The sequence below is a fragment of the Pholis gunnellus genome, assembly GCF_910591455.1.
Source record: "Pholis gunnellus genome assembly, chromosome: 5".
Lineage (NCBI taxonomy): Eukaryota > Metazoa > Chordata > Actinopteri > Perciformes > Pholidae > Pholis > Pholis gunnellus.
In genome coordinates this window covers 4,804,234-4,819,238 of record NC_136531.1, presented here as the reverse complement: position 1 = coordinate 4,819,238, position 15,005 = coordinate 4,804,234, and the positions used below count along the sequence as shown (strand labels likewise).

Sequence of the window (15,005 nt, the reverse complement as noted above, 5' to 3'; positions counted from 1 at the left end):
TCTGAGGAAAATGTACTTTTTTAATGCACGATAGTGATTTTAAAGCTTTGCAGATGCAGAATATTGATACAAAATATAAATCAACTGCTAAATTATGATGTATTATTGAACTACAGAGCAGTATAAAGTAATTACAATGACATTAAAGTGATGAACACATGACTGCATCATTAATGCATAAATAAATAATATATACAGTAACCTAGGATATATTATTCTTAAATGGGCCATTCTGAAAAATGCACTTTTACTTTTGTACTTTTACTTCAGTAACATGAAGAATGCAGTACTCTTACCTGTAACAATGCATGTTATGTACATGCTTTAATACTTTTACTTGAGTACATTTTGAATCTAGTACTTTTACTTGCAACAGAGTATATTATACCGATATTTTACAACATGTTCTTGAGTAATTGCGTTCACTCAGTAGTAATAACAGCAGGTTGTTGATGCTAACTCACTTCCTGCTGTTATAGTTTCCTCTTCCGCTGCAGCTGCCGCGTTCGGACCGCAGATAATCGATTCTAATCAGTAATATCGATCCGCTGTGACCGACAGACTGCAGTGTGGAGGCGCCTTCAGGGACTTCGGTGGGATTTCTCAGGCTGAGGTAAGAAAAAAAATGCACCAAACCTGACTTCAGTCCGGACGGTTGATGTTGCGGAAAGTGAAAGTAAAGCAGCTCCGGTGATCAACATCAGGGAGTTTAAAGCGGATCAGAGGGTCAAGGTCGAAATGTTTGAAACGTCATTTTATTGTTTTAGTGACTCGGCAGCAGTGAAACAGTTCTAAGGTCAGTTTAAAGTTGAATTTGAACGAGGAGAGCGGCTCCAGCAGCAGCAGCAGCAGCAGCAGCAGCGGGGATTCCCCTGCAGCCTGAACTCATTCAAACACACTGAAACTCTCACTTCCATTACGTTTTACTGAATCTATTCATTTATATCGCTCTGATGAGGATGATTATGATGATGAGGATGATGGTCACTATTATTATAAGGAAATAACTTACCGCGCGCGCGTGTCATCAGCACGTGTGAAGGCATTGACAGCAGTCATGCTGATCAGTCAACTACCTTTACTTTTGTTTAGCATGTTTTTTTTAATCTTCTTTTGCACTTAGATGCTTCTGCTGGAATAATGTTTTTAATTTAACTTATTTTTAAACGTAATTCTACTTCTACTTTAGTAAATGATGACTTTGTCCCACACATGGTAGTGGACACGTGACGTCTGAGGATATGTCCACATCAGTCCAATAAAAATATAGATATGAACAGCTGTGTGAGTAATGCGGGAACTCTTACTTTAATTGTTCTCGATATGAAAGTAACTTTATGATAAGAAGAAAAAAAAGTCCATCTTTCCAAAGAGCAATACATGCTTTATTTGTGATGCATGGTTCATTATAATATATTTTTATATCAGGATTTTAGCCTATATGTAAATTTGAAACAGATTAAATTAATTTATTTTACCCTAAAACATGCAGAAGATTTGTGTTAATATTATTTTGTAGTAGTGCCTGCAGATCTTGCTTGCAAAATGCGGACGACTAAACCCTCAGAGAGCTCGTTTGGAGCAAGTTTGAATATTCAAAGCATGCAAAGAAGAAATCTAAAGTAATAGTAAGAAAGTTTGTGTCACTTTGCTCTTAAAGGGACAGTTCACCCCAAACGTTGTTTGACCTTAAAGGGACAGTTCACCCCAAACGTTCTTTGACCTTAAATGTTCAACAGTTCACCCCAAAAATCAGAATACATATTTTTCCTCTTACCCGTAGTGTAAGTCTTTCAATCCAAACAAAGTAAACACAACAAACCACAGTGTGTTTTTGTTCGAGTGGAGGACATCACGACATACCTCCAGCCATCCTTTAGGTCGTTAATTCAGATTTAAATGATCTGATTTCACTACAGTCTGGTGCAGAACTGCAATTACTTTTAGCCATCAGTCCAGATTCATCCACTTGTCGTGGGAACAGCTCAGTAACGAGAGGTGGAAAAACATCTAACCTAAAAATGTATCATGGAGTCTTTAACATCACCTGTGTGATCTGTTCAGCCTGCGCCTCCTGCAGACTCATGGCGACACCAGACCCAAAGCTGGGAGGATACAAGGAGTCCAGCCTGCCGTCTGAGGACGTCGCAAGGAGGTCCGAGGAGTCGAGGCTGGGGTCCGGGGAGTCCAAGATGAGCTCCTGGGAGTCAGAGCTGTCCTCCATCCAGCACTCGCTGAAGTTTGTGTTGACGCTGAGGGAGGAGTTTGTTTGTCCCATCTGCAGAGGAGTCGTGCTCAACCCTCAGCAGAACTCCTGTGGACACATCTACTGCTTCCTCTGCCTCCAAGGACTGCTGTGAGCCAATAACAATCACACTAGACAAACTTTCTGCATTATTCATGTTAAATTATCGCCTTTAATTTAAGTTTCAAGTTATAATTTAAATCTCCAACGGATCTGTGATTTCATTCCATCCATTTGCATAGCAAACTAAATGTTTGCGCCCTGTACGTTCAGCGTTCCCGGTACTCGTAGATGTGTTTAGAGTCCGACAGATCGCTCTGAATGCTTTCTCTCCGTCTGCGGTGTCTCGGTATGAACACCAGCCTGCTTTGTGTTTCAGGGGGAGTTCACCGCCGTCCGGTCCAGTTTGTCCGGTGGACGGAGCTGCGATCACGCCGACTGAGGTCAGCTGCACAGTCACACATTCACACAGTTCACCTCATTATTAAGTATTTTAGTCACAGGTAGAGGAACTTGTGACATCATCACGTTTTAAGTTGCACTTGTCAGCAAGCTTATTTTCCACATCCAGCAGTTACAGAGTAACATGTTCATTCATGAGGAGTGTTGTCTTTCAGAAATCTCCTTAGGTTTAGGCATTCATAAATCTCATGAAATATCCCTGATTGTATGAAACACTGGAGATACTGGATTGTGAAATTACTGTTGCAAACGCTAGCTAATGAGAACGTTTTACATGTTTGTGGTCAGCAGCCTGTCTGTCTATCTTTGGTCCAGACTAAAGTATCTCAACATGTGTTGGATGGTTTGGGATGAATTGAGGTTCAGTCATTGACGTTCCCCTTTAGGATAAATTGTAATAACTTAACAATCCTGTAAGATCCTGTGACTTTTCATCTAGCACCATCATTAGGTCAACATTTCAATTGTGTCCAAATACTAATCAACAGTTTTCTACCTGCAGGTTTTCCAGGACAACTGCTGCAAACGAGAAATCTCCGGTTTAGAAGTGTACTGCACCAACTCCCCGGCATGCACCTCTGTGGTCACGTTACGCCACCTGCAGGTAGAATTTATACACAAAGAGTTCAGTCTAACTCAAGTTTAACCGATCATCATCACGGACTGTATATAAGAAGTGGATGTAGTCACTGTGTGGTCACCCATTTGTTTGTGGACTACGGTTTTGAGTTTCGAAGCCTTGAGTTTGGCAATTTGGTCGTCGGCGTCTTTTTCTTTTTGCAACCAGAATTGACACGAGAGGGTGGAGCTGAGTACAACCAAATGCGGAATAAGACATTTGTAGGCGCCCAGAAAGTTACTAATTAACTGTCTTAAACTGAAAACACACTGTGAAAGGGTTAAAGTTCCAATACGAACACACGCACAACTCCTAGATCAGACAACGCCGTGGTAGCAACCTGTCAATCACAAGGTAGCCACGCCCTAAATAATACTCTGGTTTATGTTGTATTTTACTCTAAATGGACCAGAATTTACAAAATGAACAACATTCTGTATTGAAGAAGACTTGAAACTAGAGATTGAGACCATAAACTCATGTTTACAATGTTTACTGAGGTAATAAATCAAGGGAGAAGTAGAGTCATTTTCTCATAGACTTCTATACAATCAGACTTCTTTTTGCAACCAGAGGAGTCGCCCCCTGATGGTCAGTAGAGATAATTAAATTAAGAAAGTAAGTGAAATGGCTTCACTTTTGAGACCCAGATGTTGCTACTTGATGTACAGAGCTGATGTTTAGCTCTGAAGTCATCACTCCCTCAGAGGACACACTGTCCGTATTTTCTACTGCAAAGAACCTTTAACGCGAGAGGAATTTACTACACCATCTAATATCCTAATCGATGTATCGCACCTCTAGTCTCATGAAGCTCTGCGACGCTACTTTAAAAAAAAAATCTTCCGTCACTTCGTCCTTTGCAGGAGCACCTGAGGTTGTGTCAGTATGAGCAGCTGCAGTGCTGCAATCCGGGCTGCAGGGCGGCGCTACAGAGGAGATACCTGCAGGAACACCTGGCCGACGCCTGTCCTCACCGCATGGAGCCCTGCCCGCACTGCCAGCAACCGCAGAGACTCAGCTTCATCCAGGTCAAGTCATGTCCGGGCGGTGTGGCGCCGTTGTAAATGAAATATATATGTATATATATATATATAATGAAATATAAATACTGCGGATGCTGATTGTGGCCACTCGTTGTTCTGTAGGATCATGTGCAGAGCTCCTGTCCGGAGGTGGAGGTGGACTGTCCCAACAGCTGCTCCCTGAAGGTTCCCAGACACAAGGTGAGCTCATTCACATCTTAAACCTGTAGATAAGACCTCTCGGCTGATCTCTCTGCACATCAATATAACTAATTAGCTTAGCGGTTGGCTTTCTATGAACACATCTCACACATGTCTATCTCACAGCTGACAACTCAGGTACAGTCAGTGATTAAAGACAGAGATGTGGAATTCAGTCGAGGATGAAGCGGTCAAAACTCCACCAACACTTGTTAGTATAAAGAACGACTTTATTGTCGGACAGGTCTGACTCAAGTCCAGCTTTGAATTCACTCTATTACATCCTACAGAAGAGTTAAAAAACACACACACGAAAGTACCATGTAACCCTTTAACTTAACATTAAAGTGCTTCCCTGAAGTTTCCTGGGAAGCACGACTCACCGTGTGAATCTTGAGCTCTTAAATCATTATTCATGAAACATTTGCAACATTTTGGAACCAGAATTGTTTACTCTCACCTGCGACTAGCTGACAGTCTTCTTCTTCACTGCCTTTGGTAGCAAATTGAAGCATTACCACCACCTGCAGACAGCTGGATAGTGTGATAACGATCAGAATCAAGTATTCCACAAAGCCCTCTCGTAAAAATGAACACGTTAACATCTGTGTGAGCGTCTCCTCCCTGTCGTCTTCCAGCTGACAGAACACAGAGAGTCGTGTCCTGAGCTTCACGTCGACTGTTCTTACAAGAGGTTCGGCTGCTCCGTGCAGGTGAGTTTCACCCGACGACGCAGCGAAACACCCGCCACAGTGCAACACGAGACGGGAGAGCCTGACGACAACCCTGTTGTGTCCTGCAGGATAAGAGAGGGAGAGTGAAGCTGCACGAGGACGCCGCTGTCAATCATCACATGCTGCTGGTCCTGAGGAGCAACACCCACCTGGAGCAACAGGTACGTCCAACAAACAAAACCTAAAACATAACCTGTACCTGGCGTTGATTAGTATGTTCGTTAGAAGGAGAAGTGTGCGTTCCCAGCAATTTTGTAAATTGTCTGATTAAATGTCCTAGAGTGACGACTCGATCAATGACTTTTCTTCAATGAAGGCCAGAAAAGAGTCGGTGGTTTTAAGTCGCAGGATATTTTTCAGTGCGTCTCTGTGTGGTTCGTAGATGTTCATTTATGTATTCTTCACAGTTTGTTATCGTGTCTATTTCTATGTGGTCTGATCCAGTTTCACGTCACGCTCATGATGAGATTTCTTCCGAAATATCATCCATCCATCCTTTATAACTCCTTCTTATTTCATAAATATGAACTTAATAATTATCGTATTTCCATTAAACATGCTGGAGAACTTTGATCGGCTCAGATTTCACTTTTGTCTCCTCGGTCAGGTGGAGGTTCTCCAGGAGGAGGCGCTGCTGATGCAGCCGGAGGTCGAGACGGACAGTTTGCTGCTCGCAGGTCTGCAGAAGAAAATCAGGCCGCTGCTGAAACAGAACAGCCGCGAACACATCGTCTCTGCAGCTCAGGTTAACACACAGCTTGATTCTTACATCCCGTCGGGGACTATTTTCATCGGTGGATTAATCCACATTTGATGCTCTAGTGAGTATTTGTGGCAGCAGGACGGTGTGTGTGTGTGTGTGTGATTGAATCAAAATAAACTACAGTGTGTGTGTGAAGAAAAACATAGAATAAAAGATGTACAAACAACAAGCAGAGGAGTGTGGAGCCATAGAGGAGAGATGACGATTAAAGGCGGGGTAGGTAATCGTCATCAAAAACATTTTTGATCAAACAACCTGGTGTTTCAGGACTGTAATAAGCCCCCGTCCAATCATTTTCAGCTGTGAGTACCAACAACAGCGTTTTTCGTTGTTTAGGTGCATCATAATAATTTGGGGGAGTGGCTTTGGAAGGAGGCCTGATAGGACGGGCTGTCAATGTTGATGACTTGACAACTTTCGATGACTTTTGGAGCAAATGCTGCTAGAGTTGGCAACACTGGGCTGGGTTTTTAGGTTGGATCTTTTATTAACTTAAGCGTACTCTTGCTAGTTTCTGCAGATTACCAACCCTGCCTTTAAAGAGGAACTTGGACCAGTTTTCTCCAAGTTAGCGTCGACTGCAGCTAAAGAGTTTGAAAATGAAAAAAGATCTGGAGGTTTGGAGTTAGAAATAAGTGAAACCAGACCTTTGTAGCCCGCTGCTTGTGTCCTTTACAGGCGACAGGCTACATTAGCTGCTACTGGCATAACACACCACAACACGTAAAAATATAAAGCGTTCTGGAGTTTTTGCGAATCAGGACAAAGAAGGATTTACTGGAGGATCCTGTTAAGTGTCAGAGCATCACCGTTAAACCGTGTCACCTGTCTGTCTGTCTGGTTAGAGGACGCTGAGCAGGCAGGAGGACGTCCTGTCCACCGTCCAGCTGGACGTCCAGCAGGTGTCTCGGGGACTCGGCCCTGGTCTGGAGGAGCTGGAGGAGCTCAGGAAGTCTCTGGATGCTGTGATCCAGGAAGTGTCGGCGGCCGAGGCCCTCAGAGAGCACCTGGGTAAGACAACCGGAAATTAACCTGCACAGAATGTTTTTAAAAGGTGCAGTTCAGTGAAAAACGGTGGATTTGATGTCCCTGCTCACCCCAGAATCAGATGGTTCCTGTTGCAGATGCAGTTTACAGTCCAGTATGCTTCGAGGGTCAGAACTTACTCGTTACGTTCTCCTTCCAGGAGCTTTGGAGGAGAATCTGAAGCATCACTCGGGTCTCCTGGATCTCCACGCCGCTCAGCTCTGTAGAAACGAGCGGCACCTGCAGGAGCTCCAGGTGACGTCCTACGACGGCAAGCTGATCTGGAAGATCGAGGACTTCAGGAGCCGGAGGGAGGCCGAGGTCAACGGTCAGCAGCCCTGCCTGAGCAGCGTGCCGTTCCACACCGGAACCTGCGGCTACAAAATGGCCTCCAAGGTCTATCTGAACGGGGACGGGGAGGGAAGAGGGACCCACCTGTCCCTTTACGTCGTCCTGATGCCGGGAGACTTCGACGCTCTGCTGCCGTGGCCTTTCAGACAGACCGTGTCCCTGTCTGTTCTGGATCAAAGCGGTGCCGTTAACCACCGGAGTCTCAGCTTCAGACCCGACCCGACGTCCAAAAGCTTCCAGCGACCCGCCGCCGAGTCCGCCTGCAACGTCGCTGTTGGATTTTCTTGCTTCCTTCCCCTCAACAAGCTAGAAACTCCTCAAAACGCTGCGTTTGTGAAAGACGACACACTGTTTGTCAAAGTGAAGGTGGACATGGCAGGTTTAGACCCACTGTAGGCTTCTGGTCTCTAACTTAAAACTTCAAAGGCATAGTTTGATATTTAGGGAAGTATTGTCTTTCTTTGTGACAGTTTTTCCTTTAAGCTTTAGGATCATCTCAGGGATTCTTTGATGGAGGTCCGACTGTGGTCACTCAGTATTATTTAATGCACCTCATCTTGAGGTCACGACTTAACTATCTGACACTTGGAGCTTAAATCAAGTTATTTATGTCTGTCGTCCTGAGATCAAGATGTAATTATCTGCAGAAACAGTTAAGTATTGGTCAGGACTGAAATGTGTCTTAATTCTGAGAATCAGAAGAAGAAGACGATGCTCAGAACAACATTGTTATCAGCACTGTGTATTATCTCAACTTAATAATGAATCTTTGGGGCAGGAGATGATGATAAACTGACAGCTGTTTTTATTTTTCTGTGTGGCAGCTACTGAACTACTGCAGACAAGTTTTACCGTTTGGTTATTCTTCTGGGTATCTTGATTCTACGGCAACCGTCTGCTCAAAAATAGTGTCTGTTCAGCGGACAGATGTGATTTCATTGAGCTGAACAGGAGATGAAATGTGAAGATCTGGTTTCTGATTGGCTGCCAGGTCAAAAAGCAAGACTCTGTGTTGCTGCATCGATGGAATTTACTCATACTTCAGGTAAAGGAGAGAGAGGAAGGGAGATTGTTGTGTCTGTAAAGAGAACGAGGTACTCCATCTTTCTGTGAAAGAGACGACTCAGGGTTTAATCAGGCAACTGAAGAAATAAAGTCTTCTGTTAATAAAAGTAAAGTGTGTTTCCTTTATTCTTTTTCATGACGTCTCTGACTTTCGGCAGAAAAACTGTTTCTGGTCTCTATTACCTTATTCATGACAAGAGTACGGGGTGGAATTCACTCACTCGTAACACACTACACTACCATCAAATATCTTATATCTCATATTTATTGGCCGATTACGTTTTCTGAACCTGCTGATTCAGAATTTTGATGATTCAAATTGTCTTTCTTTCTTTCTTTCTTTCTGAGAACTATAATTGACAACAATATAATACACAACATATTTTCCCCTTGACTAATGGAAAATTGAAATTCCATTGTATGTCCATAATTAAACTGTATGTTTTCAAGGTACCACAAAGTGGTAGAAGTAGCAAAGTGATTTGAGAAAGAGGATTACTTGCTCAAAGCCATCTAGTTTTTGTTTTAGCACGAACATGCATGGGACAATTTTGCAGTTGTGTGCTAAAATATCTCAAGTATTCTCAGACACAGTGGGATACAGCCCTTCGTTGGTTTTAGTTTGATATCAATCATATGATATTACTTTGCTCTACCACTAACACTTTGGACTTTAATTCTTTATATTCACTCTGACATTTTTAGTATCTCATAATTATGACTTAGTATCTCATAATTTGATTTAGTATCACATAATGATGAGATGATAAGTCATAATTATGAGATACTAAGTCATTTGATGAAAGTTTGTCATTATAATGCCTTACGGGATCTTACTTTTTTCATTACAGTGGCAGAAATGGGCTTCCATATATATATTTGAGACAATTGTAATAAAGTTGATTTATTTTGAATTAGTTCTCCTCTCCAGAGAAGCAGGAAAACTGAACTAGACGTGGAATCGGGTGTGACTGCAGCATTTGACAGGCGTGGGGTGAAAACACGTCGTACTTGTCTCCACTGATGGACGGTCGAGCGCAGCAGCAGCGCTATGCGGTTATAAAAAGGCCGCCGTTGATTGGACTGTAACTGGACTCCTGCAGGCTGAGGGATGCGCTGCTCAGGACCAACGCGACTATTCTGAGAGCTTTTGTTGTGCTGACGGCCGCCATGCTGACGACATGTGGAAGGTCAAACGTGAGTGTTTTCACTGCATGCTCCGTGTTTTTCACCCAGTAAATCACTGTTACAGCTAGTTAGATGTGACTGTTTTGAACAGATGCAGTGATGAGCCTGACTGACTCTTCTGTGTTATAACACCAGCATGATCGTTGATTGTTTGTATCCTCTGGAAGTCCTTAATGGCTCAGTTTTTTTCTTAGACTAGATAAAGTGTTTGGAGTTTAATCTCAACAAAAAATATAAATATGGATCTTCTTTGATGAATTATGGAATACAAATATGTAAAAAGGACAACTAAAAAAATGTAATTAACAATTTCTTTCAAATGATTATTGGTTTTTGTCTTTGCAATCATCGGTTTCACACAAGCAATTTATTTTATTTAGTTTTTGAGCGTTATTTGACCATATCAGTGTGAGAGAGAGAGAGAGGCAAACAAAAACAAGCTATTTTTAAATGTTATTTTTATCTCAAGATCATGTAGGATTGACTCATCCACCAAACAACTGTCTAAAAATGTGTCAAAGTTCACATTATAAATATATAAAGCAGAGAACTGATACATTTAATCCATGATATGTTCAACATTTTGCTTTTGTTGCAGCTCCGGTTACCTTTTCAATGGAGACGAGATACCGGCCGATTTTGGAGGTAATCATTCGTAACAGTGTGAGATAGTAATGCCTTCATAGTTAGCTAACACTGAAGATAAGCATCATTAATCGATTATCAATATTCTCTCAGCCGTTGAGTGAGCTTGTGAGATCTGACTGCACAACTAAGTTGATCTTGATCAACTCCAAAACAAAAGATCAACTCCATGTGACTAAATCAAAACATGCCAGAATAGACATTAGTCAACATTGTTGGCATCCTTTAGAATAAAAGCTCTTCCTGTCTCATCTAAAAACCACTTCCTGTGCGTTCAGAGTCTGGTCCCCCCTGACCCCATGTCCCAGTTCCACCTGAGGAGATTTTCTCCTGACGAGGAGTTTCCTGACCTGAGCAGGAACTCCACCTGGATGGGACGGATCCTCACACCGGCCATGTACCACCGGCAGTTCCACCGCTGCACCCACAGCGGAGTCATCTTCGATGACGTCATCCGCCCGGGCCTCGAGGAACCAGGTGATGTCAGCGTGATGTCAGAGTGATATCAGCGTGATGATGGCTCACACTCGAGACTAAAATCAGGAAGAAGTGATGGAAGAAAGCCAATCAGTAATGATTTTGATAGTAGAAACTTCAGATATACGTATATACTTCAGTTTCTCAGCTGATCATAATTTATAGTCCAGTTTTTAATGCTGTGTTCACTGACATTACCGGTGTTAACATGACTAACTTTATTGCTGTTGAGTTTTATTCTGTGTTTAAATAACAGCTTTTATTTTAATGTTTGGCAGTAAAGAAACATTGTGCTTTACGTTTAGATACATTTAAGATAAAGTTAAACAGTTATTTCAGAAATGTAAATTAATGGTGGATGGAGGAAAATATTTTGTGTATTTTTGTTCCTGTTGCGTTAACCTGCAGTTCCTCTTATAGCCACTAGAAGAAACAGGCCGTATTTAAGTGAAAAAAACTCTCGAAACACAAAGTCAACACATTTTCCTTTGATCTGGGAGGACTGCGAATGCAAGTCTTGTAAATGTAAATGTCCTGTTTGTGTATGAAGGTGATTGGTCTAGTCCTGTATCTGTGGGCTGCGTCGCGGGCGACGCTCAGTGCTACGTCCTGTTCTGTGACTTCTTCGATCGAGTCATCGAGGCGCATCACCAACACAAGATCAGCAGCCAGACGCCAGAGGGCGACTTCAACTACGACAACTTGAAGGTAGCTGGTCAGACCACGTCACCACCAGGAGAGAACCTCTGGGTCTGAAAAGTGAAGAGAATGTTGAAGTACCTTAAACTTGCATTCTCTCTAATGTCCATCAGGGGGCGACTTCTCTGGATACAAATAACAGTCAGATTGTATAGAAGTCTATGAGAAAATGACTCTACTTATCACTTGATTTATTACCTCGGTAAACATTGTAAACATGGGTTTATGGTCTCAATTTCTAGGTTAAAGTCTTCTTCAATACAGCATGATGTTAATTTAGTAAATTATGGTTAATTTAGAGTCAAATAGACCATAAACCAAAGTATGCTTTAGGGCGGGGCTACTGTGATTGACAGGTTGCTACCACGGCGTTGTCCGGTCTGGGTGTTGTCCATGTTTACTTCTTCCATCTTTAACTCTTTAACAGAGTGTTCTAGTTCATGAAAGTTAATGTTGACACAAAAAGCCAAGATGGCGTCAGGCCAAAATACAAAACATGTAACAAAGAAGTCTGACTTATGATGTTATCATTATTAATGTAACTGATGTTTTCTGGCCAGCATCCTGCTGTTAACCAGCGTTTGAGCTCACAGAGGTCTGGAAGAAAAGCTTTAGAAAATGACGCTCAACAACTTATTTGTTCAATGCTAGCACTTTAGCTTCGCGTGCGACCACTGTAACTGTAACGTTTCCACAGAAATGTTCTCGTCTGTGTGTGTGTGTGCAGGGCACTTGTGACTTGGACAGGTCATATGCCGCACGCTGTGAGGTGAGTGTTGTTCGAGGCGTCGAGGACTTCTGCTTCCCGACGCACTGCAGCCGAGGAGAGCGCAGACAGCTCCTCACACTGGCCAGGAGAGGTACTGCATGTCTGTGTGTCAGAGTAGATTAGCGGTTCAGCGGGTTCAGCTGGGCTCAGGGCTGGATGCAGACAGAGTCAAGATATTTGCAACAAAAAAATTTAGTTTTCCCACACAAAGAACAGTTTGGGTTCACTGACAGCCTGGTCCAAAGAATTTGACCACTTTTCTGAATATGCATCACTGTGAGTGAGTTGGTGTGAGTCAAAGTAAGCTGGTAGCCAGTTCACCAGTGTGTCCCTCTTGTCCTCACAGCTCTACAGCGGCTGGAGGAGGAGAAGCTGCCGGGTCGACTCCTCCTACTGGAGGAGCTGGACCAGGAGCAGCAGCGGGAGCTGAACCTGGACCCTCCGTCCTCCTCTCAGCTCCGTATCGGCGTGGCCCGGGACTGGCCCGACTCCAGAGCAGTCTGGTCAGTCTGGTTTCGTACCAAGTGACGTGAGCAGTAACTGGAACCTGAGACACCAGTGGTTCAAATCCTAAAATCCTAAAATCCAAATGTCACACTAGCTATGAACCAGTGTGAACGAAACCAGTCTGCCACTGTGATGCTTCAGAGTATCAGTGAAACATTTCAGGAACACGATTCTCCTGTCAAACATGTAAAATCACATTATTCCTGGTTGCAGGGTGAGTAAAGACGGCAGCCTAGTGGTCTGGGTCAACATGGAGGACCACCTCAGACTCGTGTGCACACGAGACGACGCCGACGTCGCCGAGGCCTTTAAATGCATCTGCATCAACCTGCAGAAGGTCAGAGACGGGTCTCATTCTCAGGAAATTGCCGGTTTCATGAATGTGTTGTTATCTACACTTTTGATTTCAACCATGAGCTCTGAGCATCACCAAGTTTACAACACGTTATAAGTACGTTTTAAGTTTACAACATCTGCTCCCATCCTCCAGATGTTTATACTAAGGGTAGATAATAAGCCACAATTAATAAATTATAAAACTATATCAGACTTAAATCTTACCTTAACCATATAAGTAACCTGATGACATCTAACTGGTCAGACTGGAATTAATCCAGACAAACAAAATCTTGCACTAATGCATTTAAAGAAAGCATGTTTTTGTCGAATCTCCAGGGAAATACTACAAAACTGACTTTTAAAAGTACTACCTGATACTCCTCATACTGTTTATGGTGTCGGACTTCTTTCCGTCCTCCAGAGTTAAGAGGAGTTTCTGCGTTCTTGACAAAGTTCCTGTGATAGAAATCTATGCCTCTGACCTCTGACCTCTGACCTCTGTGTTCCCAGCTGGAGGAGTTCTACAGAGAGCTCAAACACCCGTTCACCTGGAAGCAGCAGCTGGGGTGGGTGAGCAGCTCTCCGGCCGACGTGGGGACGGGTCTGAGGATCAGAGTCCACCTCAGACTGCAACACCTCCCCAGACACAAACGCCTGCAGGACGTCCTGAAGAGACTGAGGATCCGCATGCACACGACGACAGGTAGCGAGGGCAAACCTGACACTCGTGTCTCATCGCATAACTCGAACCTCGCCTGACTTAAGAAGCATCAGAGAGAATTAACACAATTAGATTTAAAATATTTAATATATAGGTATACTGCTGGGTGGCTCATAAATTCAGCCTTGGATCAATAAAGTTTTTGTGATCAAATAACATCAAAGATGCGTGTAGTCCGAGCACAAGATGGTCTCTAGTTATTTATGTTTTCAAGATCAAAGAGCAGCAACTAACACAAACTCGTATCAAAGATATCTGACATGCTTCATAGCTTCATGCGGCATCTGACCTGAATCACAAAGTCAAAGCAGCTCTTGTTTCAAACTTGCCTTTCCATTTCCCAGATTCCCCGGCGCTGTACTGCGTGAGCAACGAGGCGACCTTCGGCCCGAGCGAGGTGGGGCTGACCCAGCTGGTGGTGGACGGGGTCAAACTGCTCCTCGCCATGGAGAAGAGGCTGGAGGGCGGCCGAGACATCGATGAGCTCGTTCCTACACAGAAGTAGACGATTGGCCGGAGTCAGGAGGAGAACAGATGGACCGACCAATCAGATGGAAGCGTTAAACTCGCTCCATCATACAGCAAACAATGTTAAATTAGGACATTATAAAGAGTCTGGTTGGTGTTTACTGCTTGAATCCAAGAGCTTTAAGAGTTAGTTTGATGTTTGTAAATATATTCACCATCTTTAAATTAACAGGAGTATTTCTTTCATTTATTTATATTCAATTGAATTAAATTGAATTATTATGCCATTATATCAAATCTCTGTTGCTATAATAATCAATTCAAACAATCCGTCAACAACTAACAAGACAATCAGCTGAATTCTTCATTTACGTGTCTCATGTTTTTGTCTGATCATTAAATTTGGTGTAACCGATGGACAGACTTTGGAGAGGGAACTTAAAAACACTTCATGATGGAAGAAGTTACTGAGAACATTTACTTTAGTAAAAGTAGGCTGGTCTCATACCACAGTGTAGAAATACTCGAACTACAAGTTAAAGTGCCGCATTCAACATTTTACTACAAAGTACAATAGCAATAGCTTCAAAATATACTTAAAATACCAAAAGTAGAAGTATTCATTATGCAGAATGTCCCGTTTCAGAATAATCAACTTTAATTATTGACGCATTAATGTGTTCATCTCTTACATGTTGCAG

At 42.9% G+C, this 15,005-nt stretch overlaps 2 protein-coding genes across 2 annotated transcripts; both read left to right on the top strand.

The window, feature by feature from the left end:
- Window positions 1–478: 478 nt before the first annotated feature.
- On the top strand, window positions 479–8,549 carry traf5 (Tnf receptor-associated factor 5). The gene is made up of 11 exons (XM_079160058.1): window positions 479–613; window positions 2,065–2,356; window positions 2,625–2,688; window positions 3,210–3,311; window positions 4,193–4,357; window positions 4,475–4,552; window positions 5,191–5,265; window positions 5,355–5,447; window positions 5,894–6,031; window positions 6,895–7,060; window positions 7,236–8,549. Exons 2-11 carry the CDS (start codon window positions 2,085–2,087, stop codon window positions 7,820–7,822), a joined length of 1,740 nt encoding a protein of 579 aa, XP_079016184.1. The 5' UTR covers window positions 479–613; window positions 2,065–2,084; the 3' UTR covers window positions 7,823–8,549.
- Window positions 8,550–9,648: 1,099 nt separating this feature from the next.
- LOC306696651 (creatine kinase M-type) lies at window positions 9,649–14,594 on the top strand. Its single transcript, XM_079160311.1, has 9 exons — window positions 9,649–9,688; window positions 10,278–10,324; window positions 10,603–10,801; window positions 11,352–11,509; window positions 12,228–12,360; window positions 12,616–12,772; window positions 12,990–13,113; window positions 13,626–13,818; window positions 14,181–14,594. The coding sequence occupies exons 1-9, from the start codon at window positions 9,673–9,675 to the stop codon at window positions 14,339–14,341; spliced, it is 1,188 nt and encodes a 395-aa protein (XP_079016437.1). The 5' UTR covers window positions 9,649–9,672; the 3' UTR covers window positions 14,342–14,594.
- Window positions 14,595–15,005: the final 411 nt, after the last annotated feature.